The 27,766-nt window shown below is 44.9% G+C and overlaps 1 protein-coding gene across 5 annotated transcripts; it reads left to right on the plus strand.

Moving 5' to 3' along the window:
* LOC129830457 (DDB1- and CUL4-associated factor 1-like) lies at window positions 1-26,906 on the plus strand. Of its 5 annotated transcripts, none has more exons than XM_055893040.1 (25): window positions 1-203; window positions 1,705-1,825; window positions 2,066-2,142; window positions 2,259-2,332; window positions 2,429-2,542; window positions 2,668-2,805; window positions 2,998-3,612; window positions 3,781-3,882; window positions 3,975-4,133; window positions 4,286-4,465; window positions 4,616-4,825; window positions 5,019-5,188; window positions 5,370-5,497; window positions 7,877-8,112; window positions 8,204-9,270; window positions 10,996-11,194; window positions 11,287-11,369; window positions 11,834-11,918; window positions 12,443-12,676; window positions 12,924-13,017; window positions 14,844-14,948; window positions 15,243-15,316; window positions 15,472-15,564; window positions 15,757-15,991; window positions 23,340-26,906. In XM_055893040.1, exons 2-25 carry the CDS (start codon window positions 1,713-1,715, stop codon window positions 23,384-23,386), a joined length of 4,632 nt encoding a protein of 1,543 aa, XP_055749015.1. In that variant the 5' UTR covers window positions 1-203; window positions 1,705-1,712; the 3' UTR covers window positions 23,387-26,906. The 5 variants fall into 5 exon arrangements, with proteins under 5 accessions (XP_055749015.1, XP_055749013.1, XP_055749014.1 ...); XM_055893038.1 differs by having other exon boundaries at window positions 2-203; window positions 23,337-26,906; XM_055893039.1 differs by lacking the exon at window positions 1-203 and adding an exon at window positions 759-1,433 and having other exon boundaries at window positions 23,337-26,906.
* Window positions 26,907-27,766: the final 860 nt, after the last annotated feature.

Below are 27,766 nucleotides of genomic sequence, written 5' to 3' on the forward strand. Positions count from 1 at the left end.
CTTTTTACGTCATCAAAAGTCGACGCTGAACTTTTGACGTGTAGAACGTGTTCGCCATAATAAATGCTGTGCTAAAACAAGTGATAACAAGGTGGCGTTTGTATTCTTTTCAACACATATTGGTGTAGTTAGCAAGTGTCTGTCAGCATTGTAAAAAAAAAAAAGGAATAAGGAAAGAGCGAAGGACAAATTAGCAGAAAAAGGTACGTATTGGCTAGCCAGCTAACAACACTGTTTCGCAAACAAACTAGCTTTCTAGACGGTCTTGTAGCTAGCTCGAGTGCAAACAACGCAGACAGCTGTTTCTGGTGCTGAACACCAACACTGAACTGATTGTAGCTAAAACATAGCTTACGTTCCAACGTTGTACTAGTTAGCTAACGTTTATATAGGGCATATTCATAGCTAGCTGGTAGCGCAGCTTATATACTCTACAGATGTGAAATATACCTATCCAAGATAGTTAACGTTAACTAGCTAACTAATGTACAATATGTAACATTAGCAAGGTACGGATGACTAACCAGTTCAGTAGTTAGCCAGCTAAATCACTACAAAACACGTGTGTACGTTAGCTTGTCGTCATGATGTAACTAACTTACTAGCTATAAATTACAGAGAGTGTAAGTTAAGTAGCTAGTTGAGGAACGCAGCTCCGTTCTCTTATATCGAGTCGGAGTCGAGTTTTGATGACTGGTCGCGGGACTTGCTAGCAACATCATTGAGTCGCCATCAGTTTATTCCTGTAAAAATGTCAATTCTGAAAACGCTTACCTATAACTATGTTTGTCCTGTACAACTGCGATCCTTCCGCGGGGTACTGAAATTCATACTTCTAATAAAAATTGTAGCGAATACAACCGACTTTTTGCTCGTTCTACGTAAACGGAAGTTTACATTTTAAATGGTACCGTTAGGGACGTCCCAAGGATTCCTGATAGTACGGACCCAATTTAATCGCAGTTTACGTAATACGAGCATGAAGGGAAAATCGTTTGTATTAGTTATATTTTTTACTAGAATTATTAATTTTAGCACCCCGCGGATGGACCGGAGTTGTACAGGACCAACATTGACATTTTTACAATAATCGATTGATGGTGGTGACTCAATGTTGTTGTAAGCAAATCCCGCGACCAGTCACCAAAACTATCCCGCGACCAGTCACCAAAACTATACTCCGTCTCGATAAAAAACTCTTAACTAGCTAACATTAATTATACAGGGCAGGCTAGCTAGTAGCTACTGCACAATAGCGAATGTTATTGGATGTTTTCTAGCAGAGCCATAAACATGGCTATGGTTTCTAGCGTCGTGCTCAAGGCCATGACCAAATCACCTGTTGACTGTCCCAAGAACCTGTATAGCTGGATCTGTTCTGAACTGGAGTCAAAAGAAAGGTCAATTTTGTGTCACTGGATGCAACTGGAGAGGTAGTCATGGTTTGTGAGCATAGATGGATCATGCATGAATTATATTTTATTTGAGGCGTAGGCCAAATCAGTAAGCTAGTGTTAGTGATGATATGCTAAACATGCTGTGTTGGTGCATGCAAGAGTAGGGAATCAATCTAGCTCATATCAACATTTACAATGACAGGTGACTCTCTTCTCTTGCATGCACCAATGCAGTTTTTTTTCTTGCACATTCTCTCTAGACCCCAAGTAAAGTTTAGTTGATGACATGATTTGTTCTCTGTGTCAGGCCAGACCATGGCGTCGGCATCTGCTAGTGTGGATTCCAAGGCAGAGCTGACCTCTCTGCTGGAGCAGTGGGAGAGGGAGCAGCAGGCCAGCACACCGGACCTGGTCAACATCCTGACTAAGTGAGTGTCTGAGTAATACAGGATAATTGTTGGTAACACCAGTGGATATTATGGGAAGTAACATCACTGAATGTTTTGGGAAGTTTATTTGCTTGTTTATTTGCTTTCACCTTATTTATTTATGCCATATATTACTTGATGAAGGAATGGAAATATGTTTTTGTTTTTTTTGCCTCTGAACATTAAGGAATATGTGGTTGTCTGTTTTTGAATATATCATGGGTTTTCTTTTCCCCTCAGGATTTCAGAGCTGGTGGAGAGGGAGACTGAGGAATATCACAAAGCTGATCCGGATCCTTTTGATGACAGGCACCCTGGTAAGATGATGTATTTATGTTGTATGTAGTCATAACTATAGTATTAACTATAGCAACAGTGATAGTTGTTGACCTTCTGTAGGTTTTTCTAATTCTCCCAACCCCTTGCCACTTAGGGAGAGCGGATCCAGAATGCGTCTTGGGTCAGCTGCTAAAGATCCTGTTCAAAAATGATGACTTCATGAATGCTGTAAGACCTGAACTTTTTTAGATGTGTTTTTCCCCACACATTTACAGAATGGTATTTGTTCAAATTTGAATTATTTTAACTCCTGTCTTTTTCTAGCTCGTTAACAGCTATGTGATGACCAGCAGAGAGCTCACCCTCAACACTGCAGCCTGTCGCCTGCTGCAGAACATCATGCCTGGGTTGGAGACTGCTGTGGTCTTTCAGGAGAAGGTAGGCTATAACCTACATCTGTGGAGATGCACTTGAACATGTTTGTATATTTAGTTAGCTATAATATGCAACTGATTCAAATATTCAATAATCATGATGTCTCTGTTTGTGTGTGTACATGACAGGAGGGCATAGTGGAGAGGCTTTTTAAATGGGCCCAGGAGGCGGAGCAGCCCCTGAGAATCTATGCTACAGGCCTGTTGGCTGGAGCAATGGAGAACCAGGACATCGCTGCCAACTACAGGGAGGAGAACTCTGTCGTGGTCAGTGGCAACATCCTACTACTACCTGAGAAGGTTTATCAACATCAACATAAGATCTTGTGTAAATACGGTAATGTGGGTTCAATTGAATTTAGCCCTGTCACCACAAGTGGGTGTCCATCACCAGTATCTGTGAATGATGCAAGATGTCAGTATCTGTGAATGATGCTAGATGCATCTTTCTCTCTTTAGGTGCCTCTGATGCTGCAGCGGCTACGCGAGTTGCAGGCCAAGGACACTGAAAACCGGAAGGGGTTTAAACGACCCAGCCCCAGGAAAACCCTGGGGGAACCTCTCCTTCCTCTGGATGAGGAGACGGTCGAAGGGGGCTTCGAGGACAACCCCTTCCCCCCGGGGAACAAAGACATTGAGAGGAATGAGAAGGGATCAGATGAGGACCGAGTGGAGATCCACAGCCACGAGTCTTACAGCGAGATCTCCTTCCACCTCAACTACCTTAACAACACCCACAAGACCAGCAGCTGCGCTAACTCAGCTGTCAATGGCCCGATGAAGCCTGTGTCTGCCCCGCCGCCTCTGTCCTACCGGGACTTCCCCGACGGCAGGGAGGAGGGCAGCACTCATCTCAAGAGGAGAGCAGAGAGGGAGAATGGACAGAAGGTGAAACAGAAACTGAACTTCTCCCTGCCAGACCCGGAGAGGAACTTCAGCGAGCTGTCCAACAGCAGCTGGTCTGAGATGAGCCCCTGGGTGATTGGGAACAACTATCACCTTTACCCTCTGACCCCAGAGATGGAGCAGAGGCTCATCCTACAGTACCTCACCCCTCTGGGAGAGTACCAGGAGGTTAGTGGCTGCTTCATAAACCTACCAGCAGATGTCAGTCTTATCAAACTCCTTTATAAGAGCTAGTGCTGTAGTCGTTGAAGACAATATGCCATAAATGACTGGTAGACAGAGGAGTAGTTCTCTGCATACATATTTTTATTTCTCTGTATTCATTTTGTCTTTCAGCTTCTGGCTGTCTTCATGCAGATGGGAGCCTGTGAGCTGCTCATCCATTACATGGACCTGAAGCAGACCAACGATGTACAGCTCACCTTTGAGGCTCTCAAGGTAACCTTTCTACAACTGACCTATAATGCATCTCAATTGTTTGAAGAGGAGCATCCCAGCCTTATCCTTAGATTCTTATTCACTACCTATAGTACCTAGCCTCCCTGCTCCTGCATAAGAAGTTTGCTGCCCAGTTTGTGGTCCATGGAGGGGTTCAGAAGCTGCTGGAGATCCCCAAGCCTTCCATGGCCGCCACAGGGGTGTCTCTGTGCCTCTACTACCTGGCCTACAACCAGGATGCCATGGAGAGGGTAGGACAAACACGCACTGCATAAAAGTAAACTGTTCATAAAAGTTGTGACCTGTGGTACATGGGTGTGACATGATTTACTTCTATGTAAATGTAAGTCAATACAAATGTGTGTTCATGTGTCCCCATTAAATGTGTCTCTGTTACCCCCAGGTGTGTATGCTGCCCCACTCTATCCTGTCTGAGGTGGTGAGCTACAGTCTGTGGCTGTTGGAGTGTTCCCACGCCTCGGGCTGCTGCCACGCCACCATGTTCTTCTCCATCTCTTTCTCCTTCCGAGCAGTGCTGGAACTCTTTGACAGGCAGGACGGCCTCCGGCGCATGGTCAACCTGGTAGGAGGACCTGTGTGGTTTAGTCATGCTTCTGTTGTATCGAAGTGAAATACCAAGTGCTTTTCACTGTCTCCAGATCAGTTCTCTGAACATCCTCTGTGTTGGAGTGTGTATTAGACTGCTGTTTATTTTGTATTCTACGGTCTCCAGATCAGCACATTGGAGATCCTGAACCCTGAGGACCAGGGGGCCCTGCTGAGTGATGACCAGATCTTCTCCAGCAGGCAGACGGCCAAGCACACCTGCATGGCCCTGCGCAGGTACTCCGAGGCTCATCTGGCCATCAAGGTGGAGCAGGTCAAGCAGTCCCTGCAGCGGACTGAAGGGGGTGCTCCCATTCACCCACAGCCTTACTACAAGGTAGGAGGAACATGCTGTTCTATATGTGTTGTGATGATTGAAATTGTCTTGGGTCCTCTTTCAAATAATGAAATTGAATTTCAATTAACTTCCTCAATTGAAATGGATTTTATCCCCCTGGAACCCATCATCACAGATGAACTTTGTTGATGGTTTTCTTTCAGTGATGCCTCATTCTCTTTATGTTCCCCAGGCATGTAGTTACACCCATGAGCAGGTGGTGGAGATGATGGAGTTCCTGATTGAGTATGGCCCAGTCAGGCTGTACTGGGAACCTGCAGAAGTCTTCCATAAGCTCTCCTGTGTGGAGCTTCTCCTGCAGCTCATCTCCATTGCCTGTGACTGGAGGACCTACTACGGCAGGTAAGGACAGAAAATAAATGCATCCTTCCCTTCTGATGAGAAGGATGGACTTATTTATCAACTCCATCTGCTCTATATTAAAATACACCTCTGTCCATTATGGAGAACATTTCTCACAAATTCAAGTGAACACAAAGTTGTAACCTGTGACTATTTCACCCTGTGTTGTTTTGTCCCCTAGGAGTGACACAGTGCGTTATGCCCTGGACATACTGAGCATCCTGACGGTGGTCCCTAAGACCCAGCTGCTGATGTCGGAGTCTGTGGCCGTGCTGGATGGGGAGGGGGGCAACGCCATCTCCACCGTGGGTATGTTACACTGCCCTGCCATGTCATTAAAGTTGCACGATATGGGCAGGAAATCATTGGGACATCTGTGTGTGGGAAGCAGCAACGAGGAGAGGGACAGCAACCGAATAAACTATGAAAACAGACGTCACATGCGGCTAATTAGCATTTCAAAATATTTCATGCGATATGGATCTCTTGCGATATGAATATTGCACAAGTCAATATACACTGTACAGAACATTAGGAGCACCTTTCTAATATTTAGTTGCACCCCCTATTGCCTTCAGAACAGCCTCAATTCGTCGGGGCATGCACTCTACAAGGTGTCAAGCGTTCCACAGGGATGCTGGCCCATGTTGACTCCAATGCTTCCCCCAGTTGTCAAGTTGGCTGGATGTCCTTTGGGTGGTACATTTGATACACATGGGAAACTGAGTGTGAAAAACCCAGCAGCGTTGCAGTTCTTGACACAGTTGCCTGGCACCTACTACCATAACCTGTTCAGACACTTAAATCTTTTGTCTTGCCCATTCACCCTCTGAAGGTCACACATACACAATCCATGTTTCAATTGTCTGAAGGCTTAAATCCTTCTTGAACCTGTCTCCTCCCCTTCATCTACACCAGTGGGTCCCAAATGTTTTATAGTCCCGTACCCTTTCAAACATTCAACCTCCAGTTGTGTACCCCCTCTAGCACCAGGGTCAGCGCACTCTCAAATGTTGGTTTTTGCCATCATTGTAAGCCTGCCACACACGTGGGAAGTGACAGAGAGCTCTTATAGCACCAGGGCACAGATAATAATAATCAATAATTTAGCAATCTTACATATAAAACCTTATTTGTTCTTCAAAAATGGTGAATAACTCACCACAGGTTAATGAGAAGGGTGTGCTTGAAAGGATGCACATACTCTCCAACACAACATTGCAGAGTTGTCTTAAATAATTTTCCACACAGTCTATGCCTGTATTTAGTTTTCATGCTAGTGAGGGCCGAGAATCCATTCTCACATAGGTACATAGTTGCGAAGGGCATCAGTGTCTTAACAGCGTGATTTGCCAAGGGAGTATACCCCTGAGCGCAGCCCTATCCAGAAATCTGGCAGTGGCTTCTGATTTAAATGCAATTTTCAAACAACCGCTTGTTGCAATTTGGATGAGGCTCTCTTGTTCAGATATTGTTAAGTGGACTGGAGGCAGGTCATGAAAGGGATAACGAATCCAGTTGTTTGTGTTGTCCGTTTCGGGAAAATACCTGTGTAATTGAGCACCCAGCTCAATCCGGTGCTTTGGTATATCACATTTGACATTGTCCGTAAGCTTGAGTTCATTTACACACAAAAATCATACAATGATGGGAAGACCTGTGTGTTGTTAATGCAGACAGAGAAGAGCTCCAACTTCTTAATCATAGCCTCAATTTTGTGCCACATATTGAATATAGTTGCGGAGAGTCCCTGTAACCCTAGATTCAGATCATTCAGGCGAGAAGAAACATCACCCAGATAGGCCAGTCGTGTGAGTAACTCGTCATCATGCAAGCGGTCAGACACGTGAAAATGATTGTCAGTAAAGAAAACTTTAAGCTTGTCTCTCTCAAAAGAAAGAAAAAGTCAATACTTTGCCCCTTGATCACCAGTGCACTTCTTTCTGTATGTTGTAAAAGCGTTACATTGCCGCTGCCCATATCATTGCATAATGCAGAAAATACACGAGAGTTCAGGGGCCTTGCTTTAACAAAATAACATTTTCATTGTGGTGTCCAAAACATCTTTCAAGCTGTCAGGCATTCCCTTGGCAGCAAGAGCCTCTCGGTGGATGCTGCAGTGTACCCAAGTGGCGTCGGGAGAAACTGCTTGCACGCGCGTTACCACTCCACTATGTCTCCCTGTCATGGCTTTTGTGCCATTAGTACAGATACTAACACATCTTGACCATTTGATGTCACAAAGCTGTCCAGTAACTTTAAAAATATCCTCTCCTGTTGTCCTGGTTTGTGGTATTGTATTTTTATTTTTGTCAGTGAAACGAGGCTACTCAGGCCGAGGGGGGGAAACTCACCCAAATGTATAGCCCTGTTGGAAAATCTAAATGGACTGTGTGAAAATGTGAATTACATTTATATTTGGTGTATCCCACGACGGCATTGGCTATTCCCAAACAAGTGGTACGCACAATCTACACTGATTTTGAAGGGGATTTAACAAGTGACATTAATAAGGGATCATAGCGTTTACCTGATCAGTCTGTCATGAAAGGAGTAGGTGTTCCTAATTTTTTGTACACTCAGTGGATAGCCCACCTGCCATGCCTTTCTATTTACACAACCCCATATATCCAGTAGACCAGTACTCTTGGCTTTGCGTTCTAATCTTAATGTTCTGTTGTTCCTCAGGTATGGGTGTAGTCCTGGTGGTGGCAGAGGGAGAGGTGTTTGTGAACGATGCCGAGATCCAGAAGTCTGCTCTGCAGGTGGTCATCAACTGTGTGTGCGCTCCAGATAAAGGCATGTTCGGCATCGGCAAGTTCATCTCTGGCACGCCCCGCAGACGTCTACCCCAGACCACCAAGAACAGCGAGAGCGTGCTCACCAAGATGTGGAACGTGGTGCAGTCCAACAACGGCATCAAGGTGAAAGTATTTATTTGCGAATTGTCTATTGATCTTACGCTTGAACGTTTTTGGGCTCTACTGGTCTCATAGTTCTGCCATCTCCCTGTAGGTACTGCTGTCCCTGCTGACGGTGAAGATGCCCATCACAGATGCGGATCAGATTCGGACCCTGGCCTGTAAGGCCCTGGTGGGTCTGTCCCGCTCCAGCTCAGTCAGACAGATTATCAGCAAGCTGCCTCTCTTCAGCAGTGGACACATCCAGCAGCTCATGAAGGAGCCCGTGCTCCAGGACAAACGCAGCGAACACGTCAAGTTCTGCAAGTTTGCGGCAGAGCTAATCAAGCGGGTGTCTGGTAAGCCCCTCATGATCGGGACGGATGTCTCCCTGGCCTGGCTGCAGAGGGCAAACGTGGTGGCCCAGTCCAGAATATCCTTTCCTGAGAAGGAGCTACTGCTGTTGATCCGGAACCACCTGGTGGTCAAGGGTCTGCATGACACTGCCACCACACTCACCAAGGAGGCCGACCTCCCCATGGCCATTCTCCCCCACCCATCTTCCTCAGCTTTGCTTCCTGTCGTTGTTCCCCCTGCCTCTCCTGCCCCTGCCCTCCCCCGGACCCCTCGGCTGGCCAATGGGGTCACAGCACGGTTGGTGAGCCACAGCTCTCATCCGTCCGTGCCGTTGTCCGTTCACCCCCAGCCTCGTCCCTCGACGTCGCAACTCCTCACGGTACCTCCGGCCGCCCCTCCCCTGTTGACCCCTCACCAAAACATCGGCTCTCCCCTGATTGGACGGATCGTGTTCATGCGAGAGCGCCCGTCGCCGTGCCCCGTGCCTGCCATCTGTAAGAAGCCGCGGGTGCTGAGGCAGAAGTCGGACTACGGTGCCTTCAGCCAGAGTCCAGCCATGAAGAAACAGCTGGACAGACACCTGCCCTCTCCCCCCGCCCTGGACAGCATCATCACAGAGTACCTGAGGGAGCAGCATGCGCGCTGCAAGAACCCCGTTACCACCTGCCCCCCCTTCTCCCTTTTCACCCCCCACCAGTGCCCTGAGCCCAAGCAGAGGCGCCAGGCCCCAACCAACTTCACCTCCCGACACACACGCAGGGTTGTCTACCCAAAATACGGAGGGGTGGATGGCGGCTGCTTCGACCGACACCTCATCTTTAGCAGGTATGATTTCTTCCTACCACACTAGGGACTCAGCACAAAGTCCTTGTGTAACTGATGTGAAATGGTTAGCGGGGTGCGCGCTAATAGCGTTTCAATCGGTGACTTCACTTGCTCTGAGACCTTGAAGTAGTTGTTCCCCTTGCTCTGCAAGGGCTGCGGCTTTTGTGGCGCGATGGGTAACGATGCTTTGAGGGTGGCTGTTGTCGATGTGTGCAGAGGGCCCCTGGTTCGAGCCCAGGTAGGGGTGAGGTGGACCTCTTGGGATAATAATTTTTCTCTCTTTTTATACATCAACTCAGCAAAAAAAAATACACTTCCTCTCACTGTCAACTGCGTTTATTTTCAGAACTTGTGTGTAAATATTTTTATAAATTTTTGTAAGTATTTGTATGAACATAACAAGATTCAACAACTGAGACACAAACTGAACAATTCCACAGACATGTGACTAACAGAAATGGAATAATGTGTCCCTGAACAAAGGGGGGGGTCAAAATCAAAAGTAACAGTCAGTATCTGATGTGGCCACCAGCTGCATTAAGTACTGCGGTGCATCTCCTCATGGACTGCACCAGATTTGTCTGTTCTTGCTGTGAGATGTTACCCCACTCTTCCACCAAGGCACCTGCAAGTTCCCAGACATTTCTGGGGGGAATGGCCCTAGCCCTCACCCTCCGATCCAACAGGTCCAAGACGTGGTCAATGGGATTGAGAACCGGGTTCTTCGATGGCCATGGCAGAACACTGACATTCCTGTCTTGCAGGAAATCAAGTACAGGATGAGCAGTTTGGCTGGTGGCATTGTCATGCTGGAGGGCCATGTCAGGATGAGCCTGCAGGAAGGGTACCACATGAGGGAGGAGGATGTCTTCCCTTTAACGCACAGCGTTGAGATTGTCTGCAACGACAACAAGCTCAGTCCGATGATGCTGTGACACACCGCCCCAGACCATGACGGACTCTGCACCTCCAAATCGATCCCGCGCCAGAGTACAGGCCTCGGTGTAACGCTCATTCCTTCGACGATAAACGCGAATCCGAATATCACCCCTGGTGAGACAACTGCGACTCATCAGTGAAGAGCACTTTTTGCCAGTCCTGTCTGGTCGATCGATGGTGTGTTTGTGCCCATAGGCTACATTGTTGCCGGTGATGCAACCGGCCTCCAAGCCCTCAGTCCAGCCTCTCTGTTGTTGTTGCCATCCTGTACCTGTTCCGCAGGTGTGATGTTCGGATGTTCCGATCCTGTGCAGGTGTTACACGTGGTCTGCCACAGCGAGGATGATCAGCTGTCCATCCTGTCTCCCTGTAGCGCTGTCTTGGGCGTCTCACAGTACGGATATTGCAATTTATTGCCCTGGCCACATCTGCAGTCCTCATGCCTCCTTGTAGCATGCCTAAGGCACGTTCACGCAGATGAGCAGGGACCCTGGGCATCTTTCTTTTGGTGTTTTTCAGTCAGTAGAAAGGCCTCTTTAGTGTCCTAAGTTTTCATAACTGTGACCTTAATTGCCTACTGTCTGTAAGCTGCATCCTGTAGCTGTTCCACAGGTGCATGTTCATTAATTGTTTATGGTTCATTGAATAAGCATGGGAGACAGTGTTTAAACCCTACAGTGAAGATCTGTGAAGTTATTTGGATTTTTAGGATTTATCTTTGAAAGACAGGGTCCTGATAATGGGACGTTTCTTTTTTTTGCTGAGTTTGTTTAAATTTTTTCCCAGGTTCCGACCCATCTCTGTGTTCAGGGAAGCAGACGAGGATGAGAGTGGGTTCATGTGTTGTGCCTTCTCTGCCCGTGAGCGGTTCCTGATGCTGGGGACGTGTACGGGCCAGCTCAAACTCTACAATGTGTTCACAGGCCAGGAGGAGGCCAGCTACAGCTGCCACAGCTCTGCCATCACACACCTAGAGCCATCACGGGTCAGTGAGGCACATTTACAAATCGACCTATCTTGTGGATATCTAAAACATAGTATTTAATGAGACCTTTTATTCTTGTCTTTTGTCATCAGGATGGCTCTCTGTTGTTGACGTCGGCGTCATGGAGTTATCCTCTGTCTGCACTGTGGGGCATGAAGTCAGTGTTCATCATGAAGTAAGTGTGACTCACATAAGACTAACCTTGGCCCAGTCAAATCAATCCAGTTGGTTATTGCTTTCAATGGGGATGACTGCTCTACCTTTTCCTTTCTATGGTTCATTCTACTGGTTCTGTGTGTATGGTCCTCAGAGCAGGGAGCTGCTGAAAGGGGCTGACATGTTCTTTAATTATGCACACTAACTGAACTGCCTTAGGGCTGGAATCTTCACTTCATAGAACACAGACAGTGTAGTGGGGCCACAGTTTAACAAAAGCAACATTGGGGCTTTTTGGGATTTTAGCTAGAACAACATTGGTCCCTCATTGCTTAACCAAAATGTCTTTTTCAATATGAACTGAAGTCAGAGGTTGTAAGGATTGCCTTGATATGTGTCTTTTTTTTAAATGTATTTTCCATTTATCTTTATTTTTTAGATGTTTGATTTAATATATATATTTGTTTCCCTTTTTCTTTCCAGGCATTCCTTCTTAGATGACCATTATGTGGAGTTCAGTAAACTTTCACAAGACCGAGTCATTGGCACAAAGGAACACATAGCTCACGTAAGTTTTCTTTCTCAACATCGTAAGGTTAAACTGAACAACCATGTATACACACTGAATACACCAAACATTAGGAACACTTTCCTAATATTGAGTTGCACCTCTCCCGGTTGACTCCAATGCTTCCCACAGTTGTGTCAAGTAGCCAATTTGTCTGATGTCCTTTAGGTGGGGGACCATTCTTGATACACACGGGAAATGGTTGAGCGTGGAAAAACCTAGCAGCGTTGCAGTTCTTGACACAAACCGATGCGCCTGGCATCTACTATCATACACCGTTCAAAGGCACTTAAGTCATGTTTTTTGCCCATTCACCCTCTGAATGGCATACACATAATTCATGTCTCAAGTCTTAAAAATCCTTCTTGAACCCGTCTCCTCCCCTTCGTTGAATTAGATTTAACAAGTGACATCGACAAGGGGATCCTAGCTTTCACCTGGTCAGTCTGTCATGGAAAGAACACGTGTTCCTAATGTTTTGTATACTCTGTGTATAAGCTGAAATCATCGTCTTTGGGTCTCAGATCTACGACATCCAGACAGGGCAGAAGACCCTTACCCTCCACTACCCGGACCTGTCCAACAACTACAAGAGGAACTGTGCGACCTTTAACCCCACCGACGACTTGGTGCTAAACGACGGCGTGCTGTGGGACGTGCGCTCGGCTCAGGCCATCCACAAGTTTGACAAGTTCAACATGAACATCAGCGGAGTGTTCCACCCTAACGGCCTGGAGCTCATTGTCAACACCGAGATTGTATCCTTTACTCACGTACTGTACAGTAGTAATATGACATTTTTAAAGAGTATTCCCAAATGCTCCGTTGGCAGTACTTAGCCTACATCAGTTGGTCAGATGTTATCAAGCCTCAAAAGGGGCCTCGTGTCAAGATTACTTTGTCACATCCGGCAAAATACCCCAACACCAAATGAATTGTGAAAAAATAGTCGTTATATTATACTGAGAGTGATGTGACATTGTGATTTCTTAATGAGTGTGTCAGTGGGACCTGCGGACCTTCCACCTGCTCCACACAGTGCCAGCTCTGGACCAGTGCAGGATCGTCTTCAACAACAACGGCACGGTCATCTACGGAGGTGAGAACTGAACTCACTGCATGATGGGAAATGCAGTACTGTATCCTGTGTTAGCGAGACTAATCGAAATTTCACCTGCTGAACAGCTAGCACTTTATAGGTGTGTGTAAAAAGGTGAGTGCTTGGGGGTTGTGTATTTATGAAGTGTTGAATGTGCATGTAGAGGTGTTTGTTTGATGCCACACTGCCCCACTGAACCATATGGCCAGGAGGCTGTGCCCTAAGCTGGCAGAGGAGAGCACCAGCTGGTTCACACCACCTCACAGCCAGAGCCACAGGGAGGCCATGATGGATCCACCCACATCCATATCACTCGAATGTCTCAGGAGCCTGAGCCATGTGGAGGCCATGATTTACCCAACCACAGCAGTGGTAGTCGAGCAGCAGTATCACTCTTATCATACTCTCTCTTTATCCACCCATATGTACATCCATGCAGTTTGTACGTATGCAACTAGTGTTATTTTGCTATCATGGATCCTCGCATTACCAAAATTCATTAAATTTTCCCCAAATATAGTTTTATATCCGTCTTTGTTTTTCCAAGTTTGTTCCCCAGGTTTTTTTGTAATCTTTTCACATCTCACTTTTTAATAGAACATACAATTGTTATATATATATATATTTTTTAAACTCCACAACAATTTTTGAACAGGAGACTACTTTTGAGGTTTGGGGGGGATATAGTTAACCATTTAATCGAAGTGTTAGCAGTTGATGTTAACTCTTCAATAACACAACGCAAATCAGGGGGAGAAAAATAGGTTTATTCAAAGAGGACAAATCATAGATGTTATGCTGAGAGGTAGATGTTCATTCTCCCCTGTCCTCAGTGATTCTCAACACAGAGCAAATGGAGAGGATGTAGTTTTATAACCCAACCCTAGCCTGTGGTTGACCAATTGGAATTCCTTGCAATAAAAATAACAAGTATCCTAGTTCAGGCTTAATGAATAGACAAATTCCTCCCATGTCTCTAACCCATTGCTCATTAATTTTCTATTACAGAAAAAACACTTTCCTTGGATCATTTGTACTCTGTTGACCTTCAGTCCTCTTGACCTTTAGTCCTCTGCGTTGTGTATTTATCTTCAAAATATTCTTACAGAAGTGAGCATCAGATGGAGACCATGTAATTGCAGAGTTTGCTAAACGATTGGCCTCTGGATTGATGCAAATGAACATTATATCATTCTGCTAGGTTAGGCGTAGGCTATTTTGTAGATAACATTTCATGGAGTATTTTTTTTTTGGGGTGGGGAAGCCTTCACATCTTTGAAGTGTAGACTAGACATGCGCCCGCACTGCACACAACACACACAGACGGGCATTCCTGTGCCGTTTCCAAAATTTGCTGGAAAATACAAATCACTGATGCATTTTCTTCATGTATTATGATGAACGTGGGCAAATTGTTGTATTTTCTATTTAGTTCACTACATTTAGTTGCTTTCCTACTAAGTTCAATACATTTTGGAACGTTGTTGAATTCCTTTCTGTCCAGATTCTGTGAGACCCTCTGCGTTTTCCGCAATGTGGCCCTATGGTACCAGAATTGACCAATGCCTATTTTCAAGCAGAATTTTTCAATTCTTTCATTGGAATTCCAATTCACTTTTTTTTGCTTGACTGAATAGAAATGGAATTGACCCCAACCCTGTTACCTAGGACCATGTGGATACCATGAAGGCTCCGCCCACACACGCACCCACACCACTCTGTTTAGTAGCCAGAACCATGTCTATCGGTCTGGCCATTTAATCTGGACAGATTTGCTCTCGTTGTGGCGTGTACAGAAAACGTAACCCGAATGTTGTTTTTCCCAGCGATGCTACAGGCAGATAATGAGGATGATATATTGGAAATGCAGATGAAGACTCCCTTTGGCTCCTCCTTCAGGACGTTCAACGCCACTGACTACAAACCCATTGGTAAGACTGCTCTAAGACACACTGTCACAACAGTCCCTCGGCCTTGCATTTATCAGAAGTAGACTATCCCGTTTTAAATTGCAACCCAGGCATGACTCTATAGTGGCTCCTGTCCTGACCCACCATCTGGGAAACACTCGTTTTGTAAAAACGGCAGCTTCATGCTTTGGAAATGGTATCGAATTAGCTTTTTTTTCAAATTGACTCCTTACAAAATAGTTTATTCTTCCTGTATCAACTGCTTTCAATATTGTGAAGTCATATGAGAGGTTTATTATTTCCCCCCCCCCCCAGCCACCATCGACGTGAAGAGGAATATATTTGACCTCTGCACGGATACTAAGGACTGCTACCTGGCTGTGATCGAGGTACATCTTCTGTTAGATTACTCGATAAAGCTGCAAGGGATTGAATCACATACCCCACTTTGCACAGTCAGATATTGAGTTTAGTGGTGGTGGTGGGGCTTAGTACTATTGAGGCATACAACTGTTGTCAGACTTTCTGTGTGTTTCCCCTCCAGAACCAGGACTCGGTCAACACAGACACGGTGTGCAGACTGTACGAGGTGGGACGCCAGAGACTGGCTGAGGAGGAGGAGGATGAGGAAGATCAGGTAAAGGACCCAACGTACCCCTTCACAAAGCGCCCCCCTCTTGTGTTATGTTGGTTGATAATCCATCAAATAACCAATCGCTAACATTGGGTGATTGGTTGGTTATGCCAGATTTTTTTTTTATTGCAAGTAATGCAGCCTAAATATCGAAATATAAGATCTGGCTGTTCTGGAACACTTGTCCCCTATCAGGAGGATGACGATCAAGAGGACGACGATGATGACGAAGATGACTCTGACGACGACATCGACACAGACCCACTGGTTGCCGAGCTGGAAAATGATAATGGAGGAGAGGACGAGGAAGATGGGAACAATGACTTCTCTCCCTCTGACGATGAAGAGGTAGCTCGTCTGCTTGAGGGGGATGGTGAGGATGATGACGATGACTCGGATGAGGAAGATGGGGACCTTGCCCTGGATAACAGTGAGTAATAGTTGTGTCAGTGTATCCCTCAGCCACGCACTCATCTAGGTACAGCATTGGATGAAGGACCGGCAGGGTTGAAGTTTGTGGTAACATTGAACTTTAACCTTCTGTCATAAGGGCTAGGATACATATTTTTTTTTAAATAATGGCATAAAACAGGGGCATTCAACTCTTACCCTATGAGGTCTGGTGCCTGCTGGTTCTCTGTTCTGCTTGATAATTAATTGCACCCATCTGGTGTGCCAGGTTTATATCAGTCTGTGATTAGAGGGGAACAATGGAAAAAACGCAGTGGAACTAGCTTCGAAGGTCAAGAGTTCCCAAATTAAGTTACTGGGTAGCTGCAGGAACAAGGTTGGAGAGCCAATGGTATACAGAGTTTGGGCAGAATATCACCTGTCGGGCAGCGAGAGCATGCTCCTCAAACAGTGGTTGATGCATGAACTGAAATAAGTGTTGTATTTATTTCTCAGCTGCTCATATTAAGCACATGCTCCCCTATAAAACCCAAGTAGCCTACAGAACGGACCGGCGGGAATAATTGCGGCCTCCATTCGCTATTCGAATGCATACAGATGACATGTATTTTTTTGCCCCCGTTCCTGTCCATTTGATAGTGGGCCATTCTAAATCAAATAAAAATGTCCATATTAGTAAAGACAAGATTAAATTGAGAATAGTCTGATGGGTGAAAATATGATCACTTCATGAGCGAACATCTGTGCAGCCTGAGCAAGCTTTTTTTTGCTACTTTCTCAAATCATCAATGTTGCGTCATGCAGCCCATGTGTTTTGATTTCTGACATTCTGTGTTTATCGTCAACTGTTTCAAATAATCACTTTTATGCTCAACATAGCCACTTCATACAGTGCCTTCGGTAAGTATTCAGACCCCTTGACTTTTTCCACATTTTGTTAGGTTACAGCCTTATTCTAGGTCGTCATTGTAAATAAGAAATTGTTCTTAACTGACGTGCCTAGTTAAATTTAAGTAAATATTAAAAATAAAACATGCCTTTATTTAAAGAACCTATTTTTTTATTTTTTGTTTCACCTTTTATTTAACCAGGTAGGCTAGTTGAGAACAAGTTCTCATTTACAACTGCGACCTGGCCAAGATAAAGCACAGCAGTTCGACACACACAACAACACAGAGTTACACATGGAATAAACAAACATACAGTAGAAAAATCTATATACAGTGAGTGCAAATGTGGTACGATAAGGGAGGTAAGGCAATAAATAGGCCATGGTGGCAAAGTAATTACAATATAGCAATTAGACACTGGAATGGTAGATGTGCAGAAGATGAATGTGCAAGTAGAGATACTGGGGTGCAAAGGAGCAAGATAAATAAATACTGTATGGGGATGAGGTAGTTGGATGGGCTATTTACAGATGGGCTATGTGCAGTGAGCTGCTCTGACAGGAGGTGCTTAAAGCTAGTGAGGGAGATATGGGTCTCCAGCTTCAGTGATTTTTGCAGTTCGTTCCAGTCATTGGCAGCAGAGAACTGGAAGGAAAGGCGGCCAAAGGAAGAATTGGCTTTGGGGTGACCAGTGAGATATACTTGCTGGAGCGCGTGCTATGGGTGGGTGCAGCTATGGTGACCATTGAGCTGAGATAAGATGGGGCTTTACCTAGCAGAGACTTGTAGATGACCTGGAGCCAGTGGCTTTGGCGACGACTAGGAAGCCATGGCTAGCCAACGAGAGCGTACAGGTCACAGTGGTGGTTAATATATGGGGCTTTGGTGACAAAACGGATGGCACTGTGATAGACTGCATCCAATTTGTTGAGTAGAGTGTTGGAGGCTATTTTATAGATGACTTCGCCGAAGTCGAGGATCGGTAGGATGGTCAGTTTTACCAGGGTATGTTTGGCAGCATGGGTGAAGGATGCTTTGTTGCGAAATAGGAAGCCAATTCTAGATTTAACTTTGGATTGGAGATGTTTTATGTGAGTCTGGAAGGAGAGTTTACAGTCTAACCAGACACCTAGGTATTTGTAGTTGTCCACATATTCTAAGTCAGAACCGTCCAGGGTAGTGATGCTGGACGGGCGGGCAGGTGCGGGCAGTGATCGGTTGTAGAGCATGCATTTAGTTTTACTTTCATTTAAGAGCAGTTGGAGGCCACGAAGGAGAGTTGTATGGCATTGGAGGTTAGTTAACACAATGTCCAAAGAAGGGCCAGCGGTATACAGAATGGTGTCGACTGCATAGAGGTGGATCAGAGAATCACCAGCAGCGAGAGCGACATCATTGATAAATACAAAGAGTCGGCCCGAGAATTTAACCCTGTGGCACCCCCATAGAGATTGCCAGAGGCCCGGACAACAGGTCCTCCGATTTGACACACTGAACTCTGTCTGAGAAATAGTTGGTGAACCAGGCGAGGCAATCATTTGAGAAACCAAGGCTGTTCAGTCTGCCAATAAGAATGTGGTGATTGACAGTCGAAAGCCTTGGCCAGGTCGATGAATACGGCTGCACAGTCATGTCTCTTATCGATGGCGGTTATGATATCGTTGAAGACCTTGAGCGTGGCTGAGGTGCATCCATGACCAGCTCTGAAACCAGATTGCATAGCGGAGAAGGTACGATGGGATTAGAAATGGTCGGTAATCTGTTTGTTGACTTGGCTTTTGAGGACCTTAGAAAGGCAGGGTAGGATAGATATAGGTCTGTAGCAATTTGGGTCTAGAGTGTCTCCCCCTTTGAAGAGGGGGATGACAGCGGCAGCTTTCCAATCTTTGGGAATCTCAGATGCTACGAAAGAGAGGTTGAACAGGCTAGTAATAGGGGATGCAACAATTTCGGCAGATAATTTAAAAAAGAGAGTGTCCAGATTGTCTAGCCCAGCTGATTTGTAGGGGTCCAGGTTTTGCAGTTCTGTAAGAACATCAGCTATCTGGATTTGGGTGAAGGAGAAATGTGGAGTGCAGGGCTGTTGACAGGGGTAGCCAGGTGGAAAGCATGGCCAGCCGTAGAGAAATGCTTATTGAAATTCTCAATTATAGTGGATTTATCGGTGGTGACAGTGTTTCCTAGCCTCAGTGCAGTGGGCAGCTGGGAGGAGGTGTTCTTATTCTCCATGGACTTTACAGTGTCCCAAATGTTTTGAGTTTGTGCTACAGGATGCAAATTTCTGCTTGAAAAGGCTAGCCTTAGGAAAGCTAACTACCTGTGTATATTTGTTCCTGATTTCCCTGAAAAGTTGCATATCACAGGGGCTATTCGATGCTAATGTAGAACACCACAGGATGTTTTTGTGCTGGTCAAGGGCAGTCCGGTCTGGAGAGAACCAAGGGATGTATCTGTTCCTGGTTCTACATTTTTAAGATGGTGAGGAAGGCTGACTGATACTGACCTGATGGGATGAGGTCAGTATCCTTTCAGGATACCTGGGCCAGGTCGATTAGGAAGGGCTGCTCGCTGAAGTGTTTTAGGGAGCGTTTGATAGTGATGAGGTGTGGTCGTTTGACCGCAGACCTATTACGGATGCAGGCAATGAGACCGTGATCGCTGAGATCTTGGTTGAAAACAGCAGAGGTATATTTGGAGGGCAAGTTGGTTAGGATGATATCTATGAGGGTGCACACGGTGCCCGTGTTTACGGATTTGTGGTTGTACCTGGTGGGTTCATTGATAATTTGTGAGAAATTGAGGGCATCAAGCTTAGATTGTAGGATGGCCGGGTGTTAAGCATGTCCCAGTTTATGTCATCTGGCAGCACTAGCTCTGAAGATAGATGGGGGGCAATCAGTTCACATATGGTGTCCAGGGCACCATATGAGGGTGGTCTGTAGCAAGCGGCAACGGTGAGAAACTTGTTTCTGGAAAGGTGGATTTTTAAAAGTAGAAGCTCGAATTGTTTGGGTACAGACCTGGATAGCAAGACAGAACTTTGCAGGCTATCTTTGCAGTAGATTGCAACACTGCCCCCTGTGGCAGTTCTATCTTGTTGGAAAATGTTATAGTTAGGGGTGGAAATTTCAGGGTTTTTGGGGGTCTTGAGGCAGGATTCAGACACGGTTAAGACATCCGGGTTGGCAGAGTGTGCTAGGGCAATGAATTAAACAAACTTAGGGGGGAGGCTTCTAATGTTAACATGCATGAAACCAAGGCTTTTATGGTTACAGAAGTCAGCAAATGATAGCACCTGGGGAATGGGAGTGAAGCTAGGCACTGCAGGGCCTGGATTGACCTGTACATCACCAGAGGAAGAGTAGGATAAGGGTACGACGAAAGGCTTACATAACTGTTTGTCTAGTGCTTAGAGAACAGAGAGTAAAAGGAGCAGATTTCTGGGCACGGTAGAATAGATTCAAGGCATAATGTACAGACAAAAGTATGATAGGATGTGGATACAGTGCGGGTAAACCTGTGCATAGAGTGACGATGAAAGAGATATTGTCCCTACAAATATCATTTAAACCAGGTGATGTCACCTGTGTGGTAGGTGGAACTAAAGTGTTAAATAAGGCGTATTGAGCAGGGCTAGAGGCTCTACAGTTAAATAAGGCAATAAATACTAACCAAAACAACAATGGACAAGACATATTGATGTTAGCGAGAGGCATGTGTAGCTGAGTGATCATAGGAGTCCAGTGAGTTGGCTTCAGGCAGCTTGCGGGCCGTGTCTAGCAAGCTAACAGAAGGGCCTTGGAGGGACGTCGCGGCGGAAGATAGTCTGTGGCCCCCTCGTGCTATTACATCGGCAGACGGATCAGCAGGGCTCCATGTGGTAAACCAGGCCAATTGGCAGAATAGGTATAGTGGCCAGATAATTTGTCCGGTGGGCCTCTTAAGGTAACAGTCCAATGTGCTCTGGACAGCTAGACGGCTAGAATGGGATTTCAGGGGACGAAGCGACGGCGGAGCCAGTTGAGAAACTCCATCGGGCGAATCACGTCGGTGGTCCAGTCGTGATGAGTCGGCGGGGGTCCATGCCAGTTTGCAAAAACTGGTATTGTAGCCCAAGTAGTTGGGCTGATGGACCTCTTTAGTTAGCCGGGAGATGGGCCTGGCAAGGCTAGCTCCAGGCTAATTGGTTCTTGCTTCGGGACAGTGACGTTAGCCAGGAGTGGCCACTCAAATAGCAGCCAGCTAGCTGTAATGATCCAGGTGAAGAAGAACAAAAGGTTCAAGCTTGCGGTAGGAATCCGGAGATATGGAGAAAAATACGTCCGATTTGCACTGGTTTGAGTCGCGCTGTGCAGACTGGCGAGAGTTGTCCTCGCTAGAGGTGGCTGATGACCGCTAGCAGTGGCTAGCTGACTAGTAGCTAGTTAGCTGGCTAGCTTCTGTTGGGGTTCCGGTTCAGGCGACGGATCAGCAGGGCTCCGTATGGTGGGTATAGTGGCCAAAGAATTTGTCCGATGGGCCTCTTAAGCTAACATTCCGATGTACTTTAGACAGCTGGCGGGCCGTGGCTAACTAGTAGCCAGTTAGCTGGTAAAATATTAAATATATATACGGGGGAAAAAAGGAAAAACAATGTTTACAAGGGAAAGGAAGGTACAAGAAAATAACAAACATCCGACTGCTACGCCATCTTGGAATATTCTTGAACTATTCAAACCCTTTACTCAGTACTTTTTTGAAGAACCTTTGGCAGCGATTACAGCCTTGAGTCATCTTCGGTATGACGCAACAAGCTTGGTACACCTGTATTTGGGGAGTTTCTCCTATGCTACTCTGCAGATCCTCACGCTCTGTCCGGTTGGATAGGGAGCGACGCTACACAGCTATTTTCAGGTCTCCAGAGGTGTCCGAAAGGGTTCAAGTCCAGGCTCTGGCTGGGCCACTCAAGGACATTCAGAGACTTGACCTGAAGCCACTCCTGCATTGTCTTGGCTGTGTGCTTAGGGTTTCTGTCCTGTTGGAAGGTGAACCTTCGCCCCAGTCTGAGGTCCTGAGCGCTCTAGAACAAGTTTTCATCAAGGATCTCTCTTTTTACTTTACTCCGTTCATCTTTGCCTCGATCCTGACTAGTCTCCTAGTCCCTGCCGCTGAAAAACATCTACACAGCATTATTTTGCCACCACCATGCTTCACAGTAGGGATGGTGTCATTGTTTTTCCAGACGTAACGCTTGCATTCAGGCCAAAGAGTACAATCTTGCTTTCATCAGACCAGAGAATCTTGTTTCTTTGGGTGCCTTTTGTCAAACTCCAAGCGGGCAGTCGTGCCTTTTACTGCCAGACCAAGGCCCTTCTCCCCCGATTGTTTAGTTTGGCCGGGCGGCCAGCTCTAGGAAGAGTCTTGGTGTTTCCAAACTTCTTCCATTTAAGAATGATGGAGGCCACTGTGTTCTTGGGTACCTTCAATGCTGAAGAAATGTGTTGGTACCCTTCCCCAGATCTGTGCCTCGACACAATCCTGTCTCGGAGCTCTACGGATAATTCCTTCGACCTCATGGCTTGTTTTTTGCTCTGACATGCACTGGCCACTGTGGGACCTTTTTATAGACAGGTATGTGCCTTTCCAAAAAATTGTCCAATTTAATTTACCACAGCTGGATTCCAATCAAGTTGTAGAAGCATTCCATGCTTAGTGGAAAAGGGATGTAGCAAATGGTCTGAATACATTTGTAAATAAGGTGTTCCTGTTTTTTTTATTTTTTAAATCTGCAAAAATGTCTGACCCTTTTTTTGTTTTTGTCATTATGGGATATTGTGTGTAGATTGTTGATTTTATTTAATACCTTTTAGAATAAGGCTGTAGCAAAGTGTAAAAACTCAAAGGGTCTGAATACTTTCTGAAGGCACTGTATGCACACACTTAAAGGATATTTTCCCATGACTATTTTATTCAGCTAAGTTCAATTATATTCTTCTAACTATAAAGTCATATAATGGCACGGGACTTTTAAGCATATCTTGTCTGCTAAATGGAGCATAGCCAGATAACTAACATACACTAGGCCAAATCATATTCTGTTCTTCTGAAATACATTTTCTTATCATAATGTTCATTTAGATCTGACTAAAATAAATAATGGATTTATTGATGGTGTTCATAGATTTATTATACTTTTTTTAAAGGTGCGCGTCAGCGTTTTGTATGCCGGCGATGACTTGCCTTTTTTTTAAATACAGTCCTCGTTGTCTGTGAAGCTTAGCTTGTTATCAAAATAATTGCTTAAAAAAGAAAAAGTGTTACTGTACTGCTGTGTGGACATTTCATCTTTTAAAGAGTGAGTAAGGAAAAACAGAGATGAAGAGACCTGTTTCTACTTTGTGGCATTTTTACTCCAGCACCGTGACTTGTACACTGTTCTGTCCCGTTATTCCCCGGACCTCTAAATCTGTCTTTGCTTTCTTTCTGTCAACCCAGCAGACAGCTCAGACCTTGAGGATGACATCATCCTGTCCCTGAATGAGTGAGGAGTTGTCTGGGACAGAGGAACTAGGACAACATTTCCTGGACTTCTAGTGAGAGCTCTCTCCCGTGGGTGAACACTCATTTAACAACTGAGACAAGACGGTAAGGTACAGTTAGAGTTGGGGAGAAAGAAGGATGGGATTTGAATTATGGGGAATGAACTGCGAGAGCTGACTGCACTGCTAGTTTGGAATATTGTCCCCATGCCCACCTACCGCCCAGGAGAAATGGTGGGAGAAGCTGATTGGAGAGTCAGAAGTAGAGGGCCAGAAGAAAGTTCCGCCTTTCAAAACATTTCCACGGAATTCCTGAGAGAAAAAAAAATGTTTATGATATAGTTTTATATTACACGGTTTGCTTGATGAGTGGGGGGAAAAAACTGGTACACACAACAGACTTCTTTTTAAAATGTTGATTTCATTAAAGCTCTTAAGTTTATCCCCCCCATATGGACTATTGGTCATTTTCTAGAGTGCTGAATGACCACTGTCATGTGTAGGCTGTTTTAGATGGGGAAACTGAAGGATACCACTTCTCTCTGTGGATTGATAAGGCAGAGTGTTCGCTGACTCAAGCTTACTGTTCTGTACTGCTTCGGCTCCCGTGTGGTCTGCTAAAGACTAAGGTGGTGCTTGAGGCCGCCACTGTAAAAACAAACACCCACACAGAGCGCTGATCATCTGTGGAGCTAAAGCAGCCATAGCCGCAGTTTCATCTCCACTGCACCACCTACAATACAAACGTAGCTAGCGACCAAGACGCCACACACAATAGTGCCATGACTGACCAACGCCACGGGGTTTCACTGTGTAATCATAACGGATTAAACATGGTGCTCTTTAAAAATGCTGACGACTGGCAATTTAGGAACTGTACTCGCATTAGTTAGTATAAAACCGTGGACTACACGAATATTGTCGGCACGTGATTTGATGTAGGTGTATGTCTACATAACGAGGCCTTAAAGGATGTCTGACTTCATTTTTCTACACCGCGTATGAATTTGGCTTAGATTTACATTTTGAGTGCTTGATGTCAACATTGGGTTTATTCCGTCTACACACAGCAAATGTTATATTGTAAGACGGAAAGCATACTTTACCTTACATTTTGGGTTAACATTTTTTTGGGGGGGTTCATTAGTGGACATTGCTTGGTATTCAGTTGTTATTTCGCTACAACCTGTTTCCCCTTTTTTAATTTTTTTTTTTTATAACACTTATGATTTGTTTGGCCCTCTCATGGAACACCCCTGACAGAAGTGCATTGGATGATGTTTTAGTTGCTGACTGTCAATAATACAGAGACACTGGGTGCACATGTTTTGCATTAAGGGATGTCCGGGTGGGTGAATTTGGCACTCGATTGGCAATTTAGGAGCCTGGTGGAAAACACAGAATCCCACCCTCAACAGCCAGGGAGGCCGGTTATAGGGATAGCGTTGACAATGAAACTCATTCCCCCGGCTATGTAAAGCAAGCGCACTGTATTTTGGCCGAGGTGTGTTTTGTTTGGATTATGGTTTTGACCTTGAACTGTTTTGGGTGGAAGGGTGGGCGGTTTTAGAAGCTATTCCTGATAAGTATTAAATTGTGCATATTATTCAGTTGCTGCTACTTTTTAACGAGACAGTCAAGATGCAGATGTAGGCTGGTCTCACGTGTTGCCAACATATCATGAGTTTTCTTCCTGGATCATTAACTTTTCCTAGTTTTTGATTTCATTATTTTCCTTCTGCCTTTCTTCATTTCTTTGTTAGAGGCACTCTTGTAAAGACCCATACAAAAAAAAAAATGTTCTGTACAGTATGTATCTAAAAGTATTTTTACTTTCATTTTATTTAAAGATTGAGCTCTGTCATCTTTAGGCCTAAATTGGAATACCCTGACCCATTGACGTTAAGAGATTAATGCCCTGGTGTGAACATTGAATATGACGTGCATCATACACCCAACAGCTATTATTCAGTTGCTGTGATGGAAGAGTTCACTCATCTCTAACCTACGTAGGAGCCAGGGTTTCACGACCAGAACATAAACGTATAGAATATACCTCAGAAATGTACTAGAGATTGTCATTTGTGGTACCCAATATAAGCCAATTTTATGTATAGTATAATACACACCACACACACACATTTTGTTTCATACTTCAATTACTATTTATTGTAGACTACATGCTCTGTCTACAGACATGGGCTATTTGCTGTATAATCAGCTAATCCAGTAGTGTGCGGTTGCATCACCATTGGCAACCATATGTTAAATTGGATTATGTAATGTTCTTAGATAATTATAGAATGGATCATAACATTCTAAAAACAACCTCAGTTTTGATTAAAAAGTGATTTGAAAATGTGTGTGTGTGTGAGCATGCTAGAGTAGTGCACGGGAGATGCCTGTGCTATGCTGAAAACAGGCAGGATCTTGTCTAAGAGGAATACATTTATTTTTCTGTCTGTGGGTGATGTTGCAAGCAGAGGCTATCTTGTCTGTGTGAATATAGTATTTGAGATGGAGGACCGATTCTGTGTCTGCCCATAATAGAGTACCGTATAGTGTCTGTCTATGTTATGTTTGAGCAGAGAATTTTGTGTGTGTAAGAGAGAGGGAGTTTGAATAGATTTTTATCTGCGTATGTCTTGTTTGTACGAGTGTATGACAGGGAGATGGAGATTTGGACTCTGTATTTGTGTGTGAGAGCGTGGGTGTGTGATTTGAGAGCTGGAGTGTGTGTGTGTGTAGGTAGATGATTGAGGAAACACTGCATTGTTCCAATTACCACCACCACCACCTCTTGCTTCCATTGTCTGCTGGAATGGAGGGTGTCAACTGATAGCAGCTTCTAGACCAGTGACCCTCACAGGCCTCTGGTATACAGAGGGATAAACACTCCCTCAGCCAATCTAATTAGGGCAAACGGTATTAACCTACCGTGTACAATAACATCTGTAAAACGTCTTTCAGTCAAGGCTTTCATTAGATGTCTTCTATGTATCAACTTCAATGAAAGTAGAGCCAGAAAATCACACTGTATAGTTCGGTTCATACTTTAAATGTTTTAAGGTTTATTTTAATTTTAAAATGTTCTTGTGCACCTGTTACAGGTTCTAAAATACCAGGTTTGATTTTCCCAGATGGTGCATAATGTACTTTGCTACTCTACCATACTATTTTCTCTCACCGGCTGTCACTAGCCAACCAATGTTAAACAATTACATTGTGTTGACATCAGTTCTTATTTTTGTCGGTAGGAATAGGAATCAGATGTCAAGCTAGATCAGGGATCATCACTTAGATTCAGCCACGGGCTGATCTATTTTCTTTAGCTGAGTGTTGGGGGGCCAGAACATAATTACAAATAATTTGCAAACTGACCGCAAGAAGCGCAAACATATATATGTATGTGTGTGTGTGTATATATTTGACTAAAACGATCATTTCAAACATTGCTTACGATCACATCTCTTTTATGCGTTGGAATACTTACGAATAGATTTCCATTAAAATCACTTGGTGCTAATTTCCTGGTGTTTTTACAATCTTTTATGTCCAACAATGAAGATACAGTGGGGAGAACAAGTATTTGATACACTGCCGATTTTGCAGGTTTTCCTACTTACAAAGCATGTAGAGGTCTGTAATGTTTATCATAGGTCACTGTGAGAGACGGAATCTAAAACAAAAATCCAGAAAATCACATTGTATGATTTTTAAGTAATTCATTTGCATTTTATTGCATGACATAAGTATTTGATACATCAGAAAAGCAGAACGTAATATTTGGTACAGAAACCTTTGTTTGCAATTACAGAGATCATATGTTTCCTATAGTTCTTGACCAGGTTTGCACACACTGCAGCAGGGATTTTGGCCCACTCCTCCATACAGACCTTCTCCAGATCCTTCAGGTTTCGGGGCTGTCGCTGGGCAATACGGACTTTCAGCTCCCTCAAGATTTTCTATTGGGTTCAGGTCTGGAGACTGGCTAGGCCACTCCAGGACCTTGAGATGCTTCTTACGGAGCCACTCCTTAGTTGCCCTGGCTGTGTGTTTTGGGTCGTTGTCATGCTGGAAGACCCAGCCACGACCCATCTTCAATGCTCTTACTGAGTGAAGGAGGTTGTTGGTCAAGATCTCGCCATACATGGCCCCATCCATCCTCCCCTCAATACGGTGCAGTCGTCCTGTCCCCTTTGCAGAAAAGCATCCCCAAAGAATGATGTTTCCACCTCCATGCTTCACGGTTGGGATGGTGTTGTACTCATCCTTCTTCCTCCAAACACGGTGAGTGGAGTTTAGACCAAAAAGCTCTATTTTTGTCTCATCAGACCACATAACCTTCTCCCATTCCTCCTCTGGATCATCCAGATGGTCATTGGC

Source organism: Salvelinus fontinalis, chromosome 31 (genome assembly GCF_029448725.1).
Source record: "Salvelinus fontinalis isolate EN_2023a chromosome 31, ASM2944872v1, whole genome shotgun sequence".
Classification (NCBI taxonomy): domain Eukaryota; kingdom Metazoa; phylum Chordata; class Actinopteri; order Salmoniformes; family Salmonidae; genus Salvelinus; species Salvelinus fontinalis.

Excerpts from the sequence above, each read along its gene's own strand:
- LOC129830457 (XM_055893038.1), top strand. The coding sequence starts at position 1,713 with ATGGCGTCGGCATCTGCTAGTGTGGATTCCAAGGCAGAGCTGACCTCT. Across the intron at positions 15,565-15,756 it reads AGGAGGATGAGGAAGATCAG|GAGGATGACGATCAAGAGGA; the intron begins GTAAAGGACCCA and ends GTCCCCTATCAG. Across the intron at positions 15,992-23,336 it reads GGACCTTGCCCTGGATAACA|CAGACAGCTCAGACCTTGAG; the intron begins GTGAGTAATAGT and ends CTGTCAACCCAG.